Source organism: Lontra canadensis, unplaced genomic scaffold (genome assembly GCF_010015895.1).
Source record: "Lontra canadensis isolate GAN:19392208 unplaced genomic scaffold, GSC_riverotter_1.0 scaffold1, whole genome shotgun sequence".
Taxonomy (NCBI): domain Eukaryota; kingdom Metazoa; phylum Chordata; class Mammalia; order Carnivora; family Mustelidae; genus Lontra; species Lontra canadensis.
Genome location: NW_022630995.1, coordinates 29,323,368 through 29,346,967, shown reverse-complemented (window position 1 = coordinate 29,346,967; position 23,600 = coordinate 29,323,368). Strand labels below are relative to the sequence as shown.

At 34.0% G+C, this 23,600-nt stretch overlaps 1 protein-coding gene across 2 annotated transcripts in view; it reads right to left on the bottom strand.

Annotated features, from left to right (window-relative positions):
* Positions 1 to 22,470, bottom strand: part of GABRG1 (gamma-aminobutyric acid type A receptor subunit gamma1) — a 67,388-nt gene extending 44,918 nt beyond the window's left edge. The window contains exons 1-2 of one of the 2 annotated variants that reach the window (XM_032852481.1): positions 22,091 to 22,470; positions 8,161 to 8,309 (exon numbers count right to left, since the gene is read on the bottom strand). In XM_032852481.1, the coding sequence (XP_032708372.1) occupies positions 8,161 to 8,309; positions 22,091 to 22,194 (253 nt within the window). In that variant the 5' untranslated portion in view covers positions 22,195 to 22,470. The remainder of the gene's footprint in view (positions 1 to 8,160; positions 8,310 to 22,090) is intronic. The other variant, XM_032852471.1, reaches the window with a different exon arrangement.
* Between the last annotated feature and the right edge of the window lie 1,130 nt (positions 22,471 to 23,600).

Genomic DNA, 23,600 nt, shown 5'->3' with positions numbered 1-23,600 from the left:
TCATATGATCTCTCTGATATGAGGAATTTGAGAGGCAGGGTGGGGGTCATGGGCAGAAGAGAGGGGGAAAAAATAAAATAAGATGGGACCAGGGAGGGAGACAAATCATAAGAGACTCTCAATCTCAGGAAACAAACTTAGTTGCTGGGGGGTGGGAGGGGAGGGATAAAGTGGCTGGATTATGGACATTGTGGAGACTATGTGCTATGGTGAGTACTGTGAATTGTATAAGACTGATGATTCACAGAAGTAAATAATACATTATATTAATTTAAAAAAAAGAATTAGGAAAACAAAAAACAAACAAACAAACTAAAACAACAACAAAAAAAGAATAATTACACTAAAAAAAACAAATAATAGGCAAGGGGGAAAATCAAGAGAATGTAAGTGAGATAAAGAGAGAACTCAGAGAAAAAGTGGCAAACAGAAGGGAGGCAGATTATGATTGATTAGCTTACATGTAACTGAAACCCATGCAAAAGAAAACTAAAGCAAATGGAAGAGAATCAAAATCCAACACTAGAGTGGAAAGAAGGAAGGAAGGAAGGAAGGAAGGAAGGAAGGAAGGAAGGAAGGAAGGGGAGAGGGAAGGAAGGGGAGGGAGAGGGAGGGAAAAGAAAGAAAGGAAGGACAGAAAGAAAGAGAGAAAGGGAGGGAGGGAGAAAGGAGGGAGGGGGTAGTAAAGAAGGAGAGAGGGAAGGAAGGAGGGAGGGATGGATGGAGGGAAAGAGAAAGACATTGCACTTTTAAAAGACACACCAGTTACCTAGAATAAAAGTTACTCAAAAAGAACAACTCTGAGATAATTAGTGTATTATTAATATAGTATAAGTATTCAACTGAAAAAAAATTTTCAAAAGGTCTCCAGGAAGAAAAGATGAAATAAATTATGAGCGCAAAAGAATTGGATTGGCATCAGATTTCTCAAGAATGATATGCAAGCAAAGAACTTAGAAATAGCCTGATAAAAGGAAAACAGTGAAAGAAAGCACAAGCCATATGCAGCCAATCTGTCCTACAAGCATCAAGTCAATGGAAAAAGTTTTTGAGATATAGAAACTTTTTGATAAAGCTACTAGTTTAAGACAGGACTGGATAAACATCAGAAAAAGACCAATGGTGAGTATTTTGACATATGTCAAGGCAGATTAAATACTAAAACAAAGATTGAAACAAGAGACTGAACCTAATTTACAACTGTTATAATTCCTGTAAAGCAGAAAATATGTTGACTAAAAATAGTACAGCAAAGGAGAGGGAAAAAATAGAAAAAGCTCACTGCTCTGTGCACAGTAGGTGGGATTTAAAGGACACCAATGACAACTGATAATCAAAAGAGCAAAAGGTTAAAAACAAACAAACAAACCAGGGACTAATGCCATTGGGAAAGTTAAAAATATGAAGGAAAGCTAGAACAAAAACATAAAACTTTCAAAATACTAAACTAAAAATATTAAATGAAATCCAAATAAACCACATCTCATCAAAAACAGAGCAAATATAACTAAAATATTACGGAAGTGTTGAGAACAAACCTATCAGTCATATCCACAAATGAAATAGAATTAATTTATCTATGAAAAGAAAAAGATGTTTTCATTTTACTTCACAAAGCAAAACCTAATGATATGCTGCATACAGGAAGCACAGCTAAAATGAAGTGATTCACGAAAGCAAAAATTAATGGGGAAGGCAAAAAGATAACAGACAAATAGAAACAATAAGAAGCAGCAGGAAATGATACTTCCAATGACACATAATTTAAGTCAAAAAGCTTTAGATGTGACAATTAAGGTCTCCTTTTTAATGGTTAAAGCCACAAGTAATTATGAAGATATTAACCAAGATATTTCTAAACTAAATAACAAAGCAGCTACTTTTATGAGGCAAAATCTACAAAAGAAGCAAGAAAAATGGATAGGAACATGAAAAAAATTTAGAATGAGAAGAAATCATTAAATTCCCAGGTCAAAAACTAGGAAAACAAGAAAGAAGTAAAACAGAATAAAATACAATGAAGTTTATAATAAAGACAAGATAGAAATTACAAGGAAGTTAATTAAAAAAAATGGTAGAACTCATTAAGAAATGGGATTCTGGGCTTTGGGAGACTTTAACAAAGTAGAGAAAAACATTATTTTAATTTTCTTGGCCAAAAAAGAGGGTTAATAATACAACATATAAAGAAATTACAAAAGCAGGGGCACCTGGGTGGCTTGGTGGGTTAAAGCCTCTGCCTCTGGCTCAGGTCATGATCCCAAGGTCCTGGGATCAAACCCCGCACTGCATCAGGCTCTCTGCTCAGTGGGGAGCCTGCTTCCTCCTTTCTCTGCCTGCCTCTCTGCCTACTTGTGATATCTGTCTGTCAAATAAATAAATAAAATCTTAAAAAAATAAAAAGAAATTACAAAAGCAGAAGTAAAGTTTGAAGCAGAAGAAATTTTTTAAAATCCTAAGAGACTACTTTGAATACTGCTTTGCAAATAAACTTGAAAACATAGATAAAAGGGACATTTTTCTTAAGGAAATACAGATTACCAAAATTCATCTTGACAGAGTATAAAGTATAAAAAGAACAATTTCCATAGGAAAACAAGGTGATTATTTCCAAAAAAACAAGAGACCTGAATGATTTTACAATGGAATTCTTTCAAATCTCCAAAGACCAGCTCTCAATAAAGTTAAATAAATTGCTAGACCTTTGAGAATAAATGAAAACTCCCTATCATGAAACAGTTATTAAAATAATATCTAAGAAGGATGAAGAAAGTACTCAAATACAAAATGAAACATGAATATCATTCATGAATACCAATGCAAAATACTAAATAGTACATTAGCAAACAAAATACAACACCTCATTAAGTATATACTACATCGTGGCCAGGGAGGCTTCACTCCAGGATGCAAATTGTTTCAATTAATATAATATACCATATTGATAGATGTAAGAAGGAAAAAACTCATAATTATTTTCAGAAATGCTAAAAATGCCTTTGACAAATTTTAATAACAATTTCCTGATTTAAAAACAAAATCAAGGGGCACCCAGGTGGCTAAGTCGATTAAGTGGCTGCCTTAGGCTTGATCACGATCTCAGAGTCTGGGATCAAGCCAGGCATCAGGCTGCCTGCTCAGTGGGGAGTCTGCTTCTCCTTCTGCCCCTGGCGCTCCCTCTGCTTGTGCGCTCTCTCTCTCTCTCAAATAAATAAATAATATATTTTTTAAAAGATTTTACTCAAAAAAATAAATAAATAAAAATTAAAAATATAAAAACAAAATCAAGAAAGTTGAGGGAAGATTTCTTAATGTAAATCTTTGTAGGACAAAACATTAGTCATTTCCATTAAGATCTAGAAAAAGGTAAAGTTACAATCTCCACCATTACTCAGTATTATATTAGAGATATTAATAAATGCTATTAGATAAGAGACATCAATTTGTTGCATATGAATAGGTAAAGAAAAAATTATCTATTATCTTGATAGCATATTTCAAAAAGTCAGATAATGCTTAAATCATAAAAGGTCAGTAAGCAAGAGGGTGGTAAGGTATAAAATAAGCATTCATAAATCAATAAGATTGATACACAAAGCTAATAACCAGTAGAGGACATAGTTGAGAAACTAGCCTTTACAGAAGGGAAAAAAATAAATACTTAGGACTCAATTTTAAAAATGTGAAAAACCTGTATGAGTAAATCTTTAAGATATTCCTGAAAGATACAAAATAAATATGAAGAATTGCAAAGACATGTCCCCATATTCGATGAACAATGTTATGAAGATTCTGATTCTCCCAGAGTTAATTTACAAATTTAACACAATCCCAATAAACATACAAACAAGTTTTGTGGGTTTTTTAATAAAGCTAAATTTATTGTTAATAAAGCCCATATATTTTATGAAAAAATGTAAAATCAGGGTTCCTGGGTGGCTCAGTCAGTTAAGCAGCTGGCTCTTGATTTTGGCTCAGGTGATGATCTCAGGGTTGTGAGATGGAGCCCCATGTGGGGCTCAGCCCTGGGTGTCAAGCCTGCTTAAGATTCTTTCTCTCCCTCTCTCTGCTCCTCCCACTCCCTCTCTCCCTCTCAAAAAAAACCCAAAACCCAAAAAACAACCAAACAAAACAAACAACAACAACAAAACAGAAAAACTGAAAGAAAGAAAAAAAAAACAAAACAAAATGAAACCACGAGGTGGAACTAGTCTTACAAGACATTAATACAAAATGTTTTAGCCTCAATGTACTGTTTAAGCTCTATTATTAATATAGTGTAGTGACAAATAGAAAAATAGATGAGAGAATGAACAGAAAGATCAGGAATAACCAAAGTTCACAAGAAAATGTAATATATGAGAAAGTGGGTGTCTCAAATAACAGAGGCAAAAATTGATTTCTTTCATAAATGATGCTTAGCCAACAGAAAAGCCACTTGGTAAAAATAAAAATTAGATTCATACTTCATACCATAGAGTAACTCCAAATGGATTACGGAATTAAATATAAACAAATAAAACATGCAAGTACTAAAAGTAGACATGGATGAATTCCTCTCAAAGTGGAATATAGCCAGTAATACTTGAGCCAAACTGTATTAAAAATGAATAAAATAACCATTGAAGGAAATAGGGAAGATAAGAACTTAAGTTTGTTGAACAATGTTTTAATTATATTCTGTAAAACTGAAGATGAAAATAATTGTACTTGAGTATTTTATTCCAGTTTATTTTCATTGTCAAATGGCATGTTAAAATTTTAGAACTACATTTTATATTTACTGGAATTGAAAAAATAAGAAAATATATTTTGGATAAATCAGAGCCAGGTGTCTCACTGTTGACAAAAGAAATTACAAATAAGGAAATAGGAAACAGTAGAATGAATCCCATGGTGTTTAGTTCGGAAGCAGAGCTGTCAGTATGATCTCATGGTTTACAATGCATGTAAAAAGGGATAGAGATAGAAATATAGATAACTGTGAATGTGTTTGTAGAACATATATTTTCTATTTCTCCTCACTGAAGTGGTTAAGAAGCACTAACACCCGATCAAGATGAGCCGGGAATATCTTATCGACTAAAAAGTAAGGATGTGATCAGAAAATGATGGAGACACATGAAGGGACACAGGAGCCAAACTATTGGAAGTTTCAGTGCCAAATTTATTTTGAGCAACAAAATAATGATAGTAATGGGTTATAAGCTATAAAGTAAAACATATATATAATTCTATACTGAGTATAAATGAATAGATAAATAAATGGAGGATAAACACAGCTCTTCCTTATAATACAATTACAAATATTATGCATAGAAGGAGTGATGATAATAATGAGTGATGATAATAATGATGATAATAATGAGTTTGCCACTAGGCAAACAACACAGTAATAAATACTGTTACAGATAATAATCACTGATGGATACTAGCTTAATGGACAAACATGGGCTGAGAAATTTTTACATAGTTGACTATCCTCTTGACTATATCTCCTCACGACATATGTATTAATCTAGAAGGGGAAAAATAATAACTTTACAGTGGAGAAACCTACATGAAACCACACTAACCAAGTGTTAAAATTAATACCACTAGTAATAAGATATGCTAACATCATGTACCTCCTAATACAACACACTGAAAGGACACACCATCAATTCTGTGTTATCCTTAGCAAAAATGTATCAACTCAGTGGAGTAATGAAAATACCAAACTGACAGACATTCCACTGGCCAGTACTCTTCAAAGTTATCAAGTTTATGAAACATACAGAAAAATAGAAATTACATCAGATCAGAGGAAAATAAAAAGACATGAGAACAAAATACATTGTGTGATCTTTGTCGAAATTCTGAAACAGATAAGTAGACATTAGTGAGGCACCTGCCATATTTTGAATAATGTTTCTAGAGTAGTTAATGGTATTCTTGATATTATTTTCCTGATTTAGTTTAGTATTTCTATGGTTATATAAAATGTTAACATTATGGTTAAAGGGTTTGTGGAAATTCCATGTATGGATACCATTTTATTAAGGCTAAGTGTTACTTTAAAATTAAATAATTAAAACAATCTAAGAAAACAGCACATTGCATATGAGGAAATTAGATTAGCGTAATAAGCCAAATGTTGTAAAACAATGAAATTTAAGAAGATTTTTCAGGGCCCTCAGGCAGCTCAGTTGGCTAAGCGACCAACTCTTGGTTTCCACTCATGTCATTACCCCAGGGTCTTGGGATGGAGCGTCCCTGCTGGGCTCCCACACTTAGTAGTTTGCTAGTGGATTCTCTCTCTCCCTTCCTCTACCCTGCCCCCATGCATGTGCTCACTCTCTCTTTCTCTCTCTCTCAAATAAATCTTAAAAAAAAGAAAGAAGAAAGTTTTTCAACAGAAAAAATTGACAAAGCCAAATTTTGATTTTATGATAACACTAATAGAATTGAGAAAGTCTTTCAAGATTAATTCATAAATGAAAGAACAGATTACTAATATCAGAAATGATAAAGAGGAAAAAACCTCAGATACTAAGAACATTAAAAATATCACAAAAGTTATTATGAAACAATTTAAAACTAGCGAATTTGAAAATTTATATTCCTTAAGAGGTTCAGTTTACAAAACTATTAAAGTAATTGAATTGTTAAAAATTCTTCCCCAAATTAAACTCTAGGCCAGCATGTCTTCATATAATTCTCTAAATATTTAAGGAAGAAATAGCATCCATTTTAGACAAACTCTTTCAAAGATGAAAAGAGAGGGAAAACAGAATTTATTTGTAGAAGTTAGCATGATCTTGGTTCCAGCACTGAAAGACATATTACAGGAAGTTAAATAAATCTCTAATGTCCTTCATCAACATAGATGTCAAATTCCAAAACAAAACATTATCAAACTGAATCTAGTGATATTTTTTAAGGTTACTGTATCACAACCAAATGCCATTTATTACAGAAATGAAAATTTGGTTTGAGGTTTAAAAATCAGACACTTACTTACAGAACAAATGGTAAGTAGAATACGGGGCAATATACAATTGATATGATTATTTCGATAGATGTACAGAAATTATTTGAAACACTAAGGAGGAAAAAAGAACTCCAGCAAAATAAGAAGAGAAAGGATTTACAACGATTGTCTTAAAAAAAAAAAAAAGCCTATAGCAATCATACCTAATAGTAAAATATGAATTGCTCTCCCTGATATCAGGAAAACCCAAAACTATTCGAATTTACTCCGGTCTTAGCCAATGCAACATGACATGAAAAAGGTATAATTTTGGAAATAAAATAATGTAGTCATTATTTGTAAGTTATTATCTTTGTAAAAAATCTAGCAGAATATAACAATAAGCAATTAAAAGTGAGAAAGAAATTTCACAAGTTTCCTGTAGACAAAATAAATATGCAAAATAACTTTTCTATATACTGCTAATATAAAATTAGAAAATAAAATTTTAAAAATCTATTTACACTTGCAACACAAATTCCAAATATATAGAATTAAATCTAGTAAAATATATTCAATACTTCTTCACAGGAAACAGTAAAAATAAATGCATAAATAAAGAAATATATGATGAATTTGAATATGAATTTAGTATAGTAAAAATTCAATATGGTAATGATTTCAATTTCCCCATATTGACCATAGATTTAATGCATTCCCAATGAAAATGTTGGCTGGTTTATAATTTTTGTTTTTAGTATCATTAGGGGGACTTAGAAGTTAATTATTATAAAACTTATACATAAATGCAAATGACTAAGAAAAAAAAGTAGGATTACCTACACTAGTATAGGTTTATAATTAATTAAAACAGTGCTGCATTTGTACAAAATTAGAACCCAACTTACCTTTTAAATATTCTTTTTTATGAAATACCACTCAGCTTTTCAGGCAGTTTTATCAAAACTTGGCTGTTGTACTCTTTATTGTAGCAGTTGTAAAATAATAACTTCAGAAATATATGTATGTCTTTCTTCCCATATCAGACAGAATTTCTCAACAGTGTCAATTAAATAATTATCAAACCTAGCAGTCTCTGACATACATCAGATACTCAAGGAATATGAACTGTATGATTAAAATAATATCAGTAAAGTAGGTTTCCACCAAAATAAGGTCACCAAAATCCCAACATAGCTCAAACTTACCTCCTATATCTGGGCGAAGTTTATTGTCATAGCCTTGAAGCAATGAGTTGAGAATTTGTGTTATATCTCCTTCATGAATCCTTGGTGCCAACACCCAGGTTTTGTTCACTGTTAAATCCTCATCATCTTCGTCATCCACTTTATCAACACTAAATAATTAAAAAAAAAATTGAGTGATAGAAAGTTCAGCCAAATTCTGTACTGAAAAACACAGTATTAGATAATCATAATTCCTATAATTCCTGTTAGGAAATAGTAAGATGGGAACAAGCATTAATAATATTTAACATTCAGTAAGGCTAATGCTTTCCTCCTATGAACCATCCTATTATAATAATACTCAAAAATTAAGAATTCAGTACAAGAAATGAAACACATAATATTGAAATAATAAATTAAATCTTGGCCACCACAGCTGTTATTAAAGGCCATAGAGAATAGGCACTGAAAATGTGAATGGCAGTCTTAGATTTGTACAGTACACACTTTGCACAACTGTATGTGGTGACTCTAAACCACCATACTCCAAAATACAAAAATAAAAGGTAAATAAATACAAGAAAATTTGTAATAACTGGTGAGATATTTAAAAACGCATATGTAAAAAAGAAGAATAAAGGGAAAAGTATTGAACACATCTATGATTCTTCCTTTCAATTCAGAAGAACTCAGGTATCACATTCCAAGAATTTGTCAAAGATGGTCTTGTCATCAAATTATGAATGGGTGACTGACCCGCCACATTTATGGAGAGGGGCATGACTATCAAGTTTTATGACTAGAAGTGAGACTTTAGAAATCAAGTAATACCATTGCCTTTATTTTATAAGTGAGAAAACTGAAGACAGTAGAGAACTAGCCAGTGCACAAACTCACTTATTAGCAAGGCTGAGAATCAAGTCCTAACTCTCCAGTCAAGTCTTCTCACTATACCGTTGTGTTTAACAAGCATATGGATTCAGCTTAATTCTGCACCGTGGTAGAAAATGCAGCAATATAGATATTCATCTACAATTAATCAAAAGTAAAACAAACTACTCTTCTCTTTATTACTCATAAAGAATGCCATCTTCAAATGAGTATGATCATCCTAGACTGAACATCTAGTACATCTAGTACATCTCAGTCCCCCAGTGAAAAGGGGTCCAAAGACTAAACACTTACATTAGTGAAGTCAGGTAAATCCAAAATATATGAGTTATTTGTATATGTTTTAGAGATAAGTTTCCCTCTAGCAGTAAACACACAAATTTGATTTAATATCTTGAGTTGATTTTTCTACAGTATCCTTTTAGATTTCTTCTGCTTTGTACATAAAACATCTTAGCTAATGCAGCCCTCACTGTCTTTATCCTTCTTAAATATTTTTTCCAGGGGCACCTGGGTGGCTCAATCAGTTAAGCGGCCCACTCTTGATTTTGGCTCAGGTCATGATCTCAGAGTCCTGAAATTGAGTCCTGCTTCAGGCTCCCAGCTTAGAGGGGAGAATCTTAAGGATTCTCTTCCTCTCCTTCTGCCCCTCCCTCCACCCACATGCACGTGTGCGCTCTCTCTCTCTCTCTCAAATAAATAAATAAATCTTTAAAAAAAATTTCCAGTTTTAGAGATATAATTGACATATATTATACTATAAATTTAAGATTTACAACAGAATGATTTGGTATATACACATATTGCAAATCCACCCTTTTATCCTTAAGGAGTACAAATTAATATTATAAATTAAATCTTCACCTTTAAAGTATTTGCTACCTCATTTTTCTTCATAGTAATTCTATGGACAGTTATTATCAACAGATAGTGGGGTGGGCTATTATTCTCAATATTTCTTCTCTCCTTCTTGTCAGAGAATTATACTTTTCACTCCACTGACTTCTGACTTGGTCATGTGACCTGAAATGTTCCTTCCTTGCTGGAGGATTATACTTCCCTGTTCTGTTGAACTCAGGTGTGGCCCTGTGATTTGCTTTGGCTAACGGAGTATGTGTGACATGCATCACTACTAAGCAGAAGGTTTAATGGCAGTGCACAGTTCACCGTATCATTCTCGTGCTTCTGCCAAAAGACCAGCCTTCATAAAGGTTTCACCATTACTTCACTCCCAGAGTGAAGACAACATGGACAGAGCCACAGTTGACCCACAAGGGACACGTAGCCTGAATGAGAAATCAGCATTCAGTGTCATAAGCCACTGAGATTTGAGGGTAGTGTACTACCACGGTACACAACTTAAATTCATGTGTGAACACTTATGGTACATTAAGTTAACAGGTTTTTAATGAAGAGCTTATTTATATTAATTGTCCTGCCATATTTAACTTTAAAAAGTGTATAGTATAGAAATATAGTTATATGATTTATTTAAAATAATTTATTTCCTACAATAAAATACATACACACACATACACACATTCATTCATAAACTAAAGCACTGAAAATACTGAAGTATAAAGAGTCCCTGCTGGAATGTCCTCCAGGAAAGTTATCTTATCTAATTAGAATTGCTAAGACCCTGGCAACAGCCCAAATTTTAGAGCATCCATGTAGCTTTAAATCCCAGTTTTATAGAATGAAACATCTGGTGGTTAGAGGCAGACCAGTGCACATATAAGCAGTGATCTTTCTTTGAAACATGATTGTAGTCAAATGGAAGTTTCCAGGGAAAAAAATAAAAAGCTTTTTCAATTTTTTAACAGTAGCAACATCCTGATAATCCAAAAGCACATGCTCATAGTGATTTATATTCCCCTTCTCCCAGCTAGCTCAGAGGTTAAGATGAGAATCTCAGTGCTACCACAAAGCTAACTGTCCTCATTTTTGGCAAAAATAGAAAGGAAATTTCATTATAGTTAATTTTTTCTGCATCTTCCCTCCAAGCTTTCTAAATTACTTTCAGAATATTCATTAATTACATTAAGATCTTATTGGTATTATTTTGGTGATGAAAAAGTACTTGTTGTAACTTAAAAATAATTCACATAGTTTATCTGATGTCTTAATATCTCTTTTACAGGCTGGAGGACTCTTGTAATGTTTATATACATTGAGTGACCATTCATTTGGGGGAAAGAAGTATGATTCTTATGTAACACTGAGACTTTCTTTACTCGTGCTCAAGGACTTCTTTTAAATAACTTGAATAAATATAATTTTACAATTAAAGGAAATGCATTTAGACCCCTGAGTATAAAATTTTAGTAACTGTTATTTTAAAGATAGATATTTTTTATTGTTACTAACAAAAGCTGAGTGCTTATATGGCACCATTAATTTCTTACCATGTCTCAGGAATTATGTGCTACGTTCTTTCCACATTTTATTTCATTTAATCTAGAGTAATCCCATGAAATAAATATTAATATTTCTACTTTACAGATGAGAAAAAATAGATTTATAGGGTTTTCAGGGCATACCCTATTAAATAACAGAACAGAGAAGATTAACTTAATTTGAAGGCTGTTTTCTCTCTCTCACGTTTTTTGTTTTGTTTTTTTTGGGGGGGAGTTTCCATAGTATCATCTCATTTTATCTTTAATAAAAAATCCAGGTGGTTGGACTTGGACTGTGAGTTTTCTAATTCATAAGAATGCAGCAACACTTACGGTAGGTAATTAGTACATTTGAAGTGTGCATGGATAGGATGCTAATCTCCATCCTTGAATTCCAAAAGGTTGGAATAATAATTTCGGGGAATCACACACACATTCTCTGATGAAAAAGACTTAATAACATGTGTGTTTAACTTTCAATCCAATGTTTTAATTCATTTATAAGGGTAATATCATGTACTGCAAAGACAAAGTTGTATTCCACATCTAAATTACCTTATTTTCTAATAAAGGAGAAAACTATTTAAACAAATGGTATAGAAAACCATCATATGCGGGACGTCTGGGTGGCTCAGTCGTTAAGCATCTGCCTTAGGCTCAGGTCATGATCCCAGGGTCCTGGGATCAAGTCCTGGAGTCCTGCATCTGGCTCCCTGCTCAACGGGAAGCCTGCTTCTCCCTCTCCCACTCCCCCTGCTTGTGTTCCCTCTCTTGCTGTGTCCATCTCTGTCAAATAAATAAATAAAATCTTAAAAAAAAAAAAGAAAACCATCATATGCAAAGATGTTTATCATAGTATTATCTATGATAGCACAAATTTTAAATACTAAAAGTATGTTTAAGTAAATAATTATGTAACCCTATGATTTATGGATGTATCTATTTAACTGACTTTGTGAATAGTCTACAAAAATAGAAAATTATTTTCATATTTTAAAGTTATATGAAAAATAACATACAACAATTTGTTTTTACCAAAACCTACATGTAAAATGGCTGAAGATTTAATGGAAAAGTGGAATAATGAGTACACTAAGAATTCTACACTAGCAGAGACAGAAAATTGAATTTTGTCTATATGTTAATATGTGCTAGAATCTTTTTGTAGAATTTTATAATATAAATACATGAAAAGGAGGTAATTTGTCATTAATGTCTACCTAAAAATGAGTTGGCTTTTCTTATAAATCAGATAGTATTTTGAAATACATTTCTTTTTTTTAAGATTTTATTTGTTTATTGGACAGAGAGAGACACCGTGAGAGAGAGAACACAAGCAGGGGGAGTGGGAGAGGGAGAAGCAGCTCCTCACTGAGCAGAGAGCCCAATGAAGGGCTTGATCCGAGGACCGTGGGATCATGACCTGAGCCCAAAGGCAGACGCCTAATGAATGAGCCACCCAGGCACCCCTGAAATACATTTCTAATCATAAAATTAAATAATTAAATAGAGCCTTTTATAGAGAGAAGCAGAGCTTGATGCTCTGTTAAGAAAACAACAGTAACAGCCCTGAAAATTCGCTACTCAGTACTTTCATGGGAACAGAGTTAACTGATATCCCAGCTGCAAACTCTCCAGACCCGACCTGCATGGGCACCAGGCCCAAGTTTCCCCCAGCAGCTTTCAGCAATAACTGAACATAGAAGCAGTCCTAGTACCTGTCCATTCCTGCAGGACTAGGGGCTTCTCTAAAGGACAACTCCTATTAGACAACTCTCACTGGCCTGGTCAAAACTTTATTGGAAGTGCCCAGGAGTCTGAGACTCCTCTGACACAAACTGCTCCCCCAACCCCCCAATCACCACAGAGGTGTCAGACCACTACTATCTGAGGCTCATCTCAGCTTACTTCCACTTCCTCCTATTTATCTTACACAGCATTTCTCTGAAAAATCTCTTCCGCGTCTAACTCATCTTTGCATCTGCTTCTTCAACATTTCTGCTTCTCACGCTTTTTTAACTGACAGCACTAATTATTTACTAAAGAAAATTTTTGAGTCACCTACACCAATGTTGGTTTGTCTTTTTTTTGCCTAAGCTATTTTAAGACATGACACAAATCAATCTGTTTATATAAGTTATTGTATGTGAAAAATTACTTTAATGAACGTATTACTCTTCTTAATAAAACAAGCAAAAGTTTTTAACTAGTAATAACAAACACAGGCTAAGTAAAACAAGGTATGTTATACCATATAATTATGAAGAGAATTCATCTTTATAGTTAGAGAAAAATCATATAAGTCTATTTAGCAAGTCAATCAATTAATATAAACTGTCTTTCATAAAAAAGCTTAACATTCATCAGGGTTTGCCCAGGATGGCTTTGGTTTACACCTTTTGTCCTAGAACAATAATAGCACTCTCTTTCACTCACAAAATGGCCTCATTTGGAAGATAAATTATATAGCTCTCCTTTATATAGTTCATATAGAGGTGACTGCAAATGTCCTGGTTCTGACACCCGGGGAAAACTCTTCCATTAATCTGTTTAAATGATGGAGAAGAAACTCCAAAGCCAGGCCTCATTTATGAGCTGTTGCTCATAACAGATTAACATTTATTTATAAATATCAGATATATTTCTATAAGCATAAGTCAAGCTACAGGTTCCAGAAGAGAAACATACCCCTTTTAATGTTTCTGAGTAGAAGATATCCTAATGCCAAAACCTACAGGAGCTAGCTTTTAAAGAGTAGTTAGAGGTATTGATTTTAGATCTGAAATTAAAAGATGAGAAAAACACAGTAAAGAATAAAAAAGAGAATTTTGTTTTCTTTTTTCCTTTAATTTCTAGTTGCTAAATTCTTTTGTACAGAGCTTCTTTCTATAGTTGTAGCTCTGAATCATTTTTATTATTTGTAAAAGTTAGTAGGAAAGCAAAAGAAGTAAAAGCATGACAGGGTTATAGATCCGAACTTTCAGAGTTTTAGAGAGGTGAAATGATAGTCCACTCAATTGGATGATTTTTTTTTTTTTAAGCACAGTAGAATACAGGATCCATCAGTTAACACACATAGAGGCGAATACTTAGGAAATTCGAGGAAGGAAGAGGGAGCCTAGCCCCGAATATTAAGTAAATGTGTTCCACTTTCTGTTTCCGAAATGTCCAGGGCTTACATCTCCCATGAAACTGATCACATTGTATCTTAATTAACTACCTTATTTATTTATGACCTTCTCTAAGCTCTTTGAAGACAAGGGTTAAGGTTTTCAGTGTGGTGTCATTGGTACATAGCCCAATGGCTAACACATAGTAGGTGTCCAATAAAAATATTCATTGAATAAATGGAAAGAATATTAGATCTCATCTTGCTATTTGCAGCTAAAATTACAATGAATCAAGGAAATAAACAACTAAAAACTGTAACTGTTGGCCTTAATAGGAGAATTTATTATTATAGGTAATCTAATATAAAATTAATTAAAAAAACAAAGTACCTTTCTGAAACCAGCACCAACCCCTCATAAATAAAAACAAATTTTTTTCACAATAACAATATGGCTTATACAACTACTAAGAGGAAATGTAATAAGGTAGGTATAAGTTTTATGTGGAAAAAAAAATGAAGAATAAAAAAAAACAGAAAAAAAAGGCAAAGTAAACATTTTGGCTATAAAACAAGATTGTTAATATATTTTCCCCAAATTAGCTTATAGAATTAATGAAGTTTTAATTTGAATCCCATAGTTCAGACGTTAGAGGTTAAAATCATTATAACTAAGTACAAGAATCAATACAGGAGTTTACAGAAATTGATGAAAAAGGGAATTGTTAAGTGAAATTTTCCCTGCCAGAATTAAAAAAAAAAAAACACATTTTTTAGAGAAGAGAAAATAAACCATAATTTTCATTAAGTCTATTAAAAATGACGACTGGGTTGAAAGTATATTAAAATAAACACTGAATTCTCTATTGTTCCAATTTATATATATAGATCTTGACAGAACATAAATTAGTCTTAGAAACAATATAATTCTTCATGACATTCATATTCTCTAAGCCTTCGATGCTCTTATGCATCAGATAAATTCTATAAGTGGGCTAAAAACTTTGCAAAGTGGAGGCTGATTAAATTAGAACACATATTAAAAGATCTTAAAATTAAGTTGAAGAAGGAAATGGCAATTAGTTCCTTTGAATGAAGAAAAATTACTTTTTTTCCTAAGTCTTGGGATTACAAAATGAGAGATTAAAATATTTTCATTGACATAAGGATATCTTCAGACCCATTCACTTAAAAAGAAGAGAATCCAAATGCATAGAACAAAAACAGCAAAACTATCTTTCTAATCATTCCAGGTGTGACAGTTTGAAGGTTTTTCAAAAGGAACTCTTACTAAGGAAATGACAGACACAAACATACACTCATAAACCACCTGCACAGAGCCACAAATTAGTTTATAGAACATACTTGTCAGAGTAACACTTAAATTTAATCTAGCCAATATGGTTACTTTGTTCTTTCTAGTCAATATGGCTATTTTGTGGAAAAGGCAGTCTTTACACAAAACACTCTTCTTCATGTGTTGGAAGATTATTTTGATAATTATACATATCTAGAATGAGTGAGAGTTGAGTAATGTCCCTGTGGTTAAGCAGTTCACAAACTGTGCAACCACAAGTAACAGTCCTAGATATCTACTCAAATATTAACTTGCCCAGAATCTGATTCTAGCAGTCTTAAAGCTACCTGGAGAACCAAATCACACCCTGATCATACCAATATTAAACTATTTATATTAGATTAACTATATTCCAATCATAGACTTTCTGAAATGCCCAGGTAGCTGCAGGTTAGAGTGCTTCTCTGTCCTTAATGCCTAGCACAATCTCTACTACTGTGTTACTCAATGTATTTGTCTAAAAATAAGGAGAAAGTTTAAATCTCCAAATACATTTTATCCGGGAAGAAATGGATTCCTACAGTTTGGAAGTTCACTATTAAACTAAATGATACAGGCTACAACAGGCTGTTGCTATTTTATTTATTTTTTTTAAGATTTTATTTATTTATTTCAGAGAGAATGAGCATGCGAGAGAGAGAACATGGAGTGAAGGGCAGAGAGAGAAGCAGACTCCCCACTGAGCAAGGAGCCCCATGTAGGATTGGATCTCTGGGACACCAATATCATGACTGGAGCCAAAAACAGACAGCCAACCAACTGAGCTACCCAGGCACCCAGGATGTTGTTATTTTAATGCCACAGGTTAGATGACCAGAGTAAAGGATCTCTCAGAAGATGTAGGAATTCAGTTTTCACTTTTAAAAGGCCTATTAAACTGTGAGACTATACTGCTGGCCACAGACTAGTAACGTTCTCTCTGTCTCCAATCTCTCTGTCTCTCCTTCACTAATACTGATCCATGACAGCTGACAGCATTAAGTCTTACCCCAGAGTTGCAACGATGCCAGCTTCCTTGATGTCCCCATTATAGCTCATCTAGAATTCTGAATAGCAAATATAGCATTTTATCACCAACATAAACTACTAGAGTTCAGATTCTCTGGGGACAGGGACTCTGTCTTCTTTGTCCTGTGCATCTAGCATATATTCTTACATATATGCCCCGTATTCAGGATACACACACTGTTAGGGAAGGATTCTGTCTTTCTTACCACTGCATCTCCAGTTGTTAGAACTCTGCTTAACACACAGTAGGCACCGAGTAAATATTTGTTGAACGAATGCTAATGCTCAGTAAATGTTTACTGTGTGAATTAATAGCTAAGACTATTTCCTGAAACATGAGGCTTCAGTTGGTTAAACTATTTTAGTACAAATAGAATTAGATTCTGAGATATTTAAAAATAGAAAGAGACATAAATTTCATCTGCCTCCCACAGAGTACAAGAACTCTAACAAGCTTCTGCTTGAAGAAGTCTAGTGATAAGACATCCATTATTTTGTTAGAGGCCTTTAGTGTTGAAAGAAAATCTGCCTCCCCATAGCTTTCCCTACTCGCTTATGGTTTGTTTGCTATACCTATGTGTAATAAATTCAACCATGATTTTATATAGCATCTTTAAAAATAAGTTGCTATCTGAGTCCTCAAAAAAAAAAAACTTATCTGAATTCCAAATTATTCCTTTTAACTCTTTAACCTATGATATTCTTTCTAGATCAAGTGTTCCACTTTGTTGAAGTTTTTCCTAAAATAATTAACCTAGCACTTATATAATATTCCAGATTATGTGATAGGTACACAGTAGATTTTTATACTTACTATGCTTCTACCAATGACATTGTCTGTTCTTTCCTTTCCTTACTCCTAACATCCCTCTTTTCCTTTTTTTCTCATTCATCCATAGTCATGTTATTTGCTGTAACTTATATTGCATTTGTAATCTGAGAAGTGGAAAGAATGCAGGTTCTGGGCATAAAACACATGGACTTGAGTCTTGGATTCAGCATTTAGCAGCAATAAGCAAGTTCCTAAAAATTGCTATGCAAATCCCCATCTGCAAAATGGGGAGAAGAACAGTATCTAAGCAGTATTATCCCTTCATACTTGACTGGTTACTTGACTAAGTATAACGTTCTAGGTTGAACATTTATCTTTATAATTTTGGAAACATTTCCCCCATAGTCTTCTGGTACTGTGATGAGAAATCTCATGGCTCTCTAATTTTCTTTCCTTGATTGAAATTTTTTCTAACAGCAGACCCTTCTGTTCAACCTTGGAGTTCTGAGTGTATGTTTCCTTACTGTAACTACAAGATGTTTTGGTTTGAGTAATACCATAATCTAGGCCTTGGCAGTGAGTATAAACTACATATAGGTAGTACTCATGTCTAGTCTATTTGCCACTGTAAACCTAGCGTGTTGCACTGTGTATGGCACGTAACAGGCATTCAAGAAATATTTGTTGATTAAAAGAATGAATGATCTTTCTGGAACCCAAAACATATCTAATAATGCATAAGGATTCAAGGACTTTACTGTAATTGAGACAAATTTAACCAGTATAAATAATACTAGAATCACTGTAATTCTCAGAATATCTGTTGTTATATCTTTTCAGTTAAAATTTCAAGTGCTATGTACTTGGCACAAATTTTCTCTCTTGGTCTTGAAACAAGCTAGAAAGGAGAATGCCATTTCCATTTTCACAAATGAGAACTCTCTGCCTCAAAGATTTTCCTGAAATCACCCTAGTGGGAAATGGTGTAACTAAAACTAGAATTTACATTCTAATGGCCAAGTCCAGGATTCTCAATTGGTACCTTGTGTATATGTGAATTATCCCCCTGAGGCCCATACATTTAATTTATGCCCACCTTTCCTCTTTCTCTCATGATAGTCATTTATCATATTTTGATAATATCTCAAGAGCCTTTTTTCCCCACTTTTCCACCTTGCCTTGTCTCCTCTCCTTTGGGACCCTGCCATCATTAATATTTTCTTAGACAAATTGTAATCACCTTTATATAACTATAAAATATTAGATTAGCCTATTTCATGATTGAATGAAAAGTCTAACATTTGCTTTTGTTGCTTAGGCAGAAGTATGTCTGATAGTATATAATGAAACAAAATAGAAGAGGGATATAGCTAAAAGACTCTATACACAGGGGATTTTTCTATTATAGTATTTGCATTTTAGTTCCAAAAGAATTTTGTCTCTTGGTTCTTTGAATATTTTATTGTCATGGAACATCATTACTCAGTAATTTTGTCCTCAAGTTTGCATCAGTGTTTTATTAGAAAATTAAGTCAAAACTCTAAATGCCTAAAGAAAAATCATTCACTACCACCTCCACAAAATACATTACTGAAATTACTTGAAAATAATACATTTTATAAAGGAAGTGTATTTGAATATTTTCATTTGGGCCACTGACTGTTCAATTGTATGATTATTGACTCATGAAATTGTTTGGAAAAAACAAGTTATTTTCCTGGGCTCTCTCAAATATAACTGCTTAGTCAAAGCTTATCATAAATTACTTCTTAGAACAACTAAAGCCTCCAAGCACTTTTTCAACTCTCCTTAAAAATCTGATTAGAATTAGATTTTTCCAACATTATAAATAAGTCAAATCTAGCTAAGAAATTTTAACCAACTTCTCAAGATGCCATGGAGCTTCACGGAGAATGAAACACAAGAACCATGAGTACAGCTTTCAGTTACAACAATAAGGTAGGCTTTCATACTTCAGCAATATAAAAATCAATAGTGTCTCTCCTTTATGAATTTGATGGAAACTAATGAGGAAACAAGCTATTGTCTCTGATTAAATATAAGAAATAACAAATTCCAGTTTGGTAAATTCCCAAATAGGTGACTTTGAAGATATATTTTAGAAACCAACATAAGACAACAAAAGTCTTATATACAGAACCATTTATGATTAGTTTAAAAGAAAGGTCCTCCCAAATAAGAAAGGGAGATGAAAATATAAATGTAACTGGTTTATACATGTTGACACCAGTTATCTCCAGCTAAATATTAATAGGGTAAGAACTTCACCACAACTGTAGCTACTTTAAAGTGAAGATATAAACTCTCATCATGGAGGCCCTGACAGCTAATTATAACAGAAACATATAGATCTATTTTTGAATATTCTTTTATTGATTGGCCAGAATAATCCAAATTACTTACACTATTATGATAAAATCAATTATTTATCTATTTTAACTGCATAACACTTCTCTCTCACTAACTCTTCCATATGGTAAAAAAAAAAAAAAAGTACATGGAATTCCAATTAGAATTTTACTCTTTAAAACTGCAAAGAAAAACCAATAGAGCAACCATTGAGTTGTTTTATGTTTTAGTTCAAATCTAAAACATATTGATAATGAAAACTTGTAGAAATCACAAATGATCTACTGCCCTTCATTTCCTAGATGAATTAAGTGTTTAAAGAAGGTAAGGAGTCTTGACACAGATCATGTCTCCAGACTTCCAGAACCCATCTGTGTCAGCTATACTACAGAACTACTTCTGAACAGCTTGAAGAGAGTTCTGGAGCCAATTATGAAAATTGTAATGTAAATATCCTCAAAAACAAAAGATGTTATGCCTTTATTATTTCTTTAGATGCTTTGTTTTAGATAGTTCAATGATCAGCTTGTCTATTAGGTTCCAAGGAAAACTTGCAGTTATAATGGCAAAGGAGCATACAGGTTGTTATTTCAGAAACCCACTGGGTAAATCTGTTTTTACTTATGAGAATACAGATTCATTTGTAATATTATGAAGATGCATGAAAACACTGATACATGATCAGCCAAAATATCTTCTATAATTTTATAATACATTCAAAGAAATAAGTGATTATGATATGACTTATATGCAAGAAATAATTAGTCAGTAGTATGTTTGTGTCCATGCAGAATAAATTTAAGTTTCTAGGGAGAAAGGTAAATAAACTAAAACTGTAATACTTTAAAAAATCATATGTCAAACATTTTCTGGCAAGTCTAATATTGCTTAGCATATTTTAATCCATTCTCTGTTTTTGGAGAGAAGATATAGTTGTTCTATCTGCTGATAATGACAAAAATATTCACTCTAGATATATAGTAAAATTAATCATAATAATTTTGTTTTAGTAATGATGCAAGTAGTTATAAAAACATGTTTCCATCTGCATAGTGATTGCATTTTACTCTTGAGTTCTAAACAGTATCACACAATACAATAATATAATGTTAAATGTGCATTCATATAAAACACAGTTACATGATATGAATAGTATGTCCAAGACCATAATAGATAGAGTCTGTGTCTTAATATATTTTAACTCCTTTCAACCACTACTCTTATATCCAGGTGCAATACCTGGGCATTTTATTTTTCTATCAGAATGATTTCAAAGTTTTATTGGAAGATATTACAGCCAAAGGAGCCCAGATCCTGTTCCTGTTAAACTGGAGGCTTGGGGTTGCTAATGTCTCTCTCTTTGTCTCTCTGTCTCTCTTTCTCTGTCAAACACACACACACACACACACACACACACACACACACACACACTCACACACACACACACATTCAAAAATTATACAGATAGCTCAATAAAATATACATGTTATCTCTAACATAAATATAACACCCTCTTAACCCTGGTTTTTAAAGCCTATTTATAAGCTCTCTCCATATGTAACTTTGTTTTTTTTCCAGAAGAGCAAAATAATAATAAAGGGGAAAAGCAATATATACTTATAGAAAAGCATCATACATACCATGTTGTGTAACAAGTCTCTAAAATAACTTTCTCTTTAAAATGCAGAATTATCCAGAAAGTTCATCAATGACATTCATTGACTAAATTTAGTACCAAAATCATTTCTACTCCCCCTCCTAGGAACTGAACCTTTAGTTTCCACTGTGCCAAGTCAAACAAGCCAAAACAAAACAAACAAAACAAATCCAAAACTGAACTGCCTCCCATGCTTTCACACATAGGCTCATCTCAAGCTATCTGAAAATAAATGTATCTAACCAGAAAATAAAACGATGGTAAAATATTGCGCTTGTGCCCAGAGAAATACAAATTACTTAACTTAGAATGATTTCCAAAAGAAAAAGAAATGAGGGGGAAGGGGGTTGATCCCAAAGAATAGTTTTAAGTCCTTGAATTTACTCACCAGTTTCCCAGATGCAGGGTCAGTAACAAGAACATGAGCCTCACCACTCTACTTTGACTCCACAGAAGAAAAGGAGAGAAGAGAAAAGCTTTCCAAGAACCCATCAGGATCGCTTTCTCCGCTCAGTTCTCCAAGCTAGGACTTTTTCTCCCACCTCAACACCAGCCAGGAGAGTACGGTGGGGATGAGTGTGGCACGGCAGTACACCTCCCAGCCAGGTAGGATGCGACTCCCAGCGGAATTGAGCCGGGGAGCCAATCAGACACAGAGGATGCTGGCATAAACTGTCTGAAAAAGAGTTGGACCAATCTACGGCCCAAAGAGGCGGGGCTTCTCCTACTAGAAATCGAGCCCAGTGGGGAAAAGGGCTCCGTTTTTCCCAAAAGAAAAACAAACCTCTTCTTTCTCTCAGCCTCAGAGAAGCGTTTGCGTGGCCTTGACAGATCCCCTCCCTGGGGAAAGAAGCTCCCTTCTTCCCCCTGGCCTTCCCTCCTGCCTGACACTATTTCGGGGGCCACTGCCTCTTTTTCTCCCGCGTTCGAATTCTGAGTCTGCCTTCCCAGAGAGACGCGTGGCAAGCTTACACAGTACCTAATCCGTTTTCCCCAGGCTCACGATGGTTCTGCTAATTTTTGTTAATTATCGCTGTTAATTGTGAGTGTTGGGCGTTGTCTCATTTCGCTTTGCAGTCCCAGCACCTGGCACAGTGCCCGGCACAAATGAGCTCTCAGGAGATGCTGAATATCTAATTGAATGAATGAATGAGCGGGCTGGGTGCATTCCTGATAATCACGTTTCCACCCCCTCCGCTGCCTTTATGAGTGAAAAGATTGGCAGTCTCCTCTCCCAGGGCACTAAATCATGCTCCGGAATAATGCCTGGCAAGAACTATCTTATTTTACAGAAACATAAAGAAAAATTCTATTTTAAAATGGTCCTCTTAGCCACAGGAGCTGAGACCTATTACATGGGTAATCCTTGCTCTCTGCTCCCTCCCCAGTTGCCTTCGCGTTTGTTGAGCTCCCGTGTTTGGTACCTAACTTCAGAGGCTCTGCTTTGAGTTTGCAGCAGAGCCCAACAGTTGCCATGGCAACCAGAAGCCTCTGGCAGCTTGAACAACTGTAGAGAGGCAAGACAGTGGTGGTGCTGGTTGTAGAAACAGGCTGTCTCTGCCCAGCCATCTTCTGCCTTTATGCCTTCCTCAATCCCTGCTTCCCACTGAAGCCGCCTGGAGGTGAGGTCTTAGGTTGACTCATTAGTTACCCCACAACCACCTGCAATTGACCAGTTTCAGGGTGAACAGGCAGATAAAAAGAGAGTATTTGTCTCCAGGCAAATAATTCAGGGCAGAAGAAACAGTGTTTGTGCATAAGCATAGGGTAACTGTTGCTACCTTACCTTCTGAAATCACTTAAAGGAACTGGATGGCAGGAATAAGGCTACAGATACTTCCTGGCCCAGAATAACGGTGCAGTGCTGGGCTTTTCTCTCCTCTCTGACTGATTCTCCA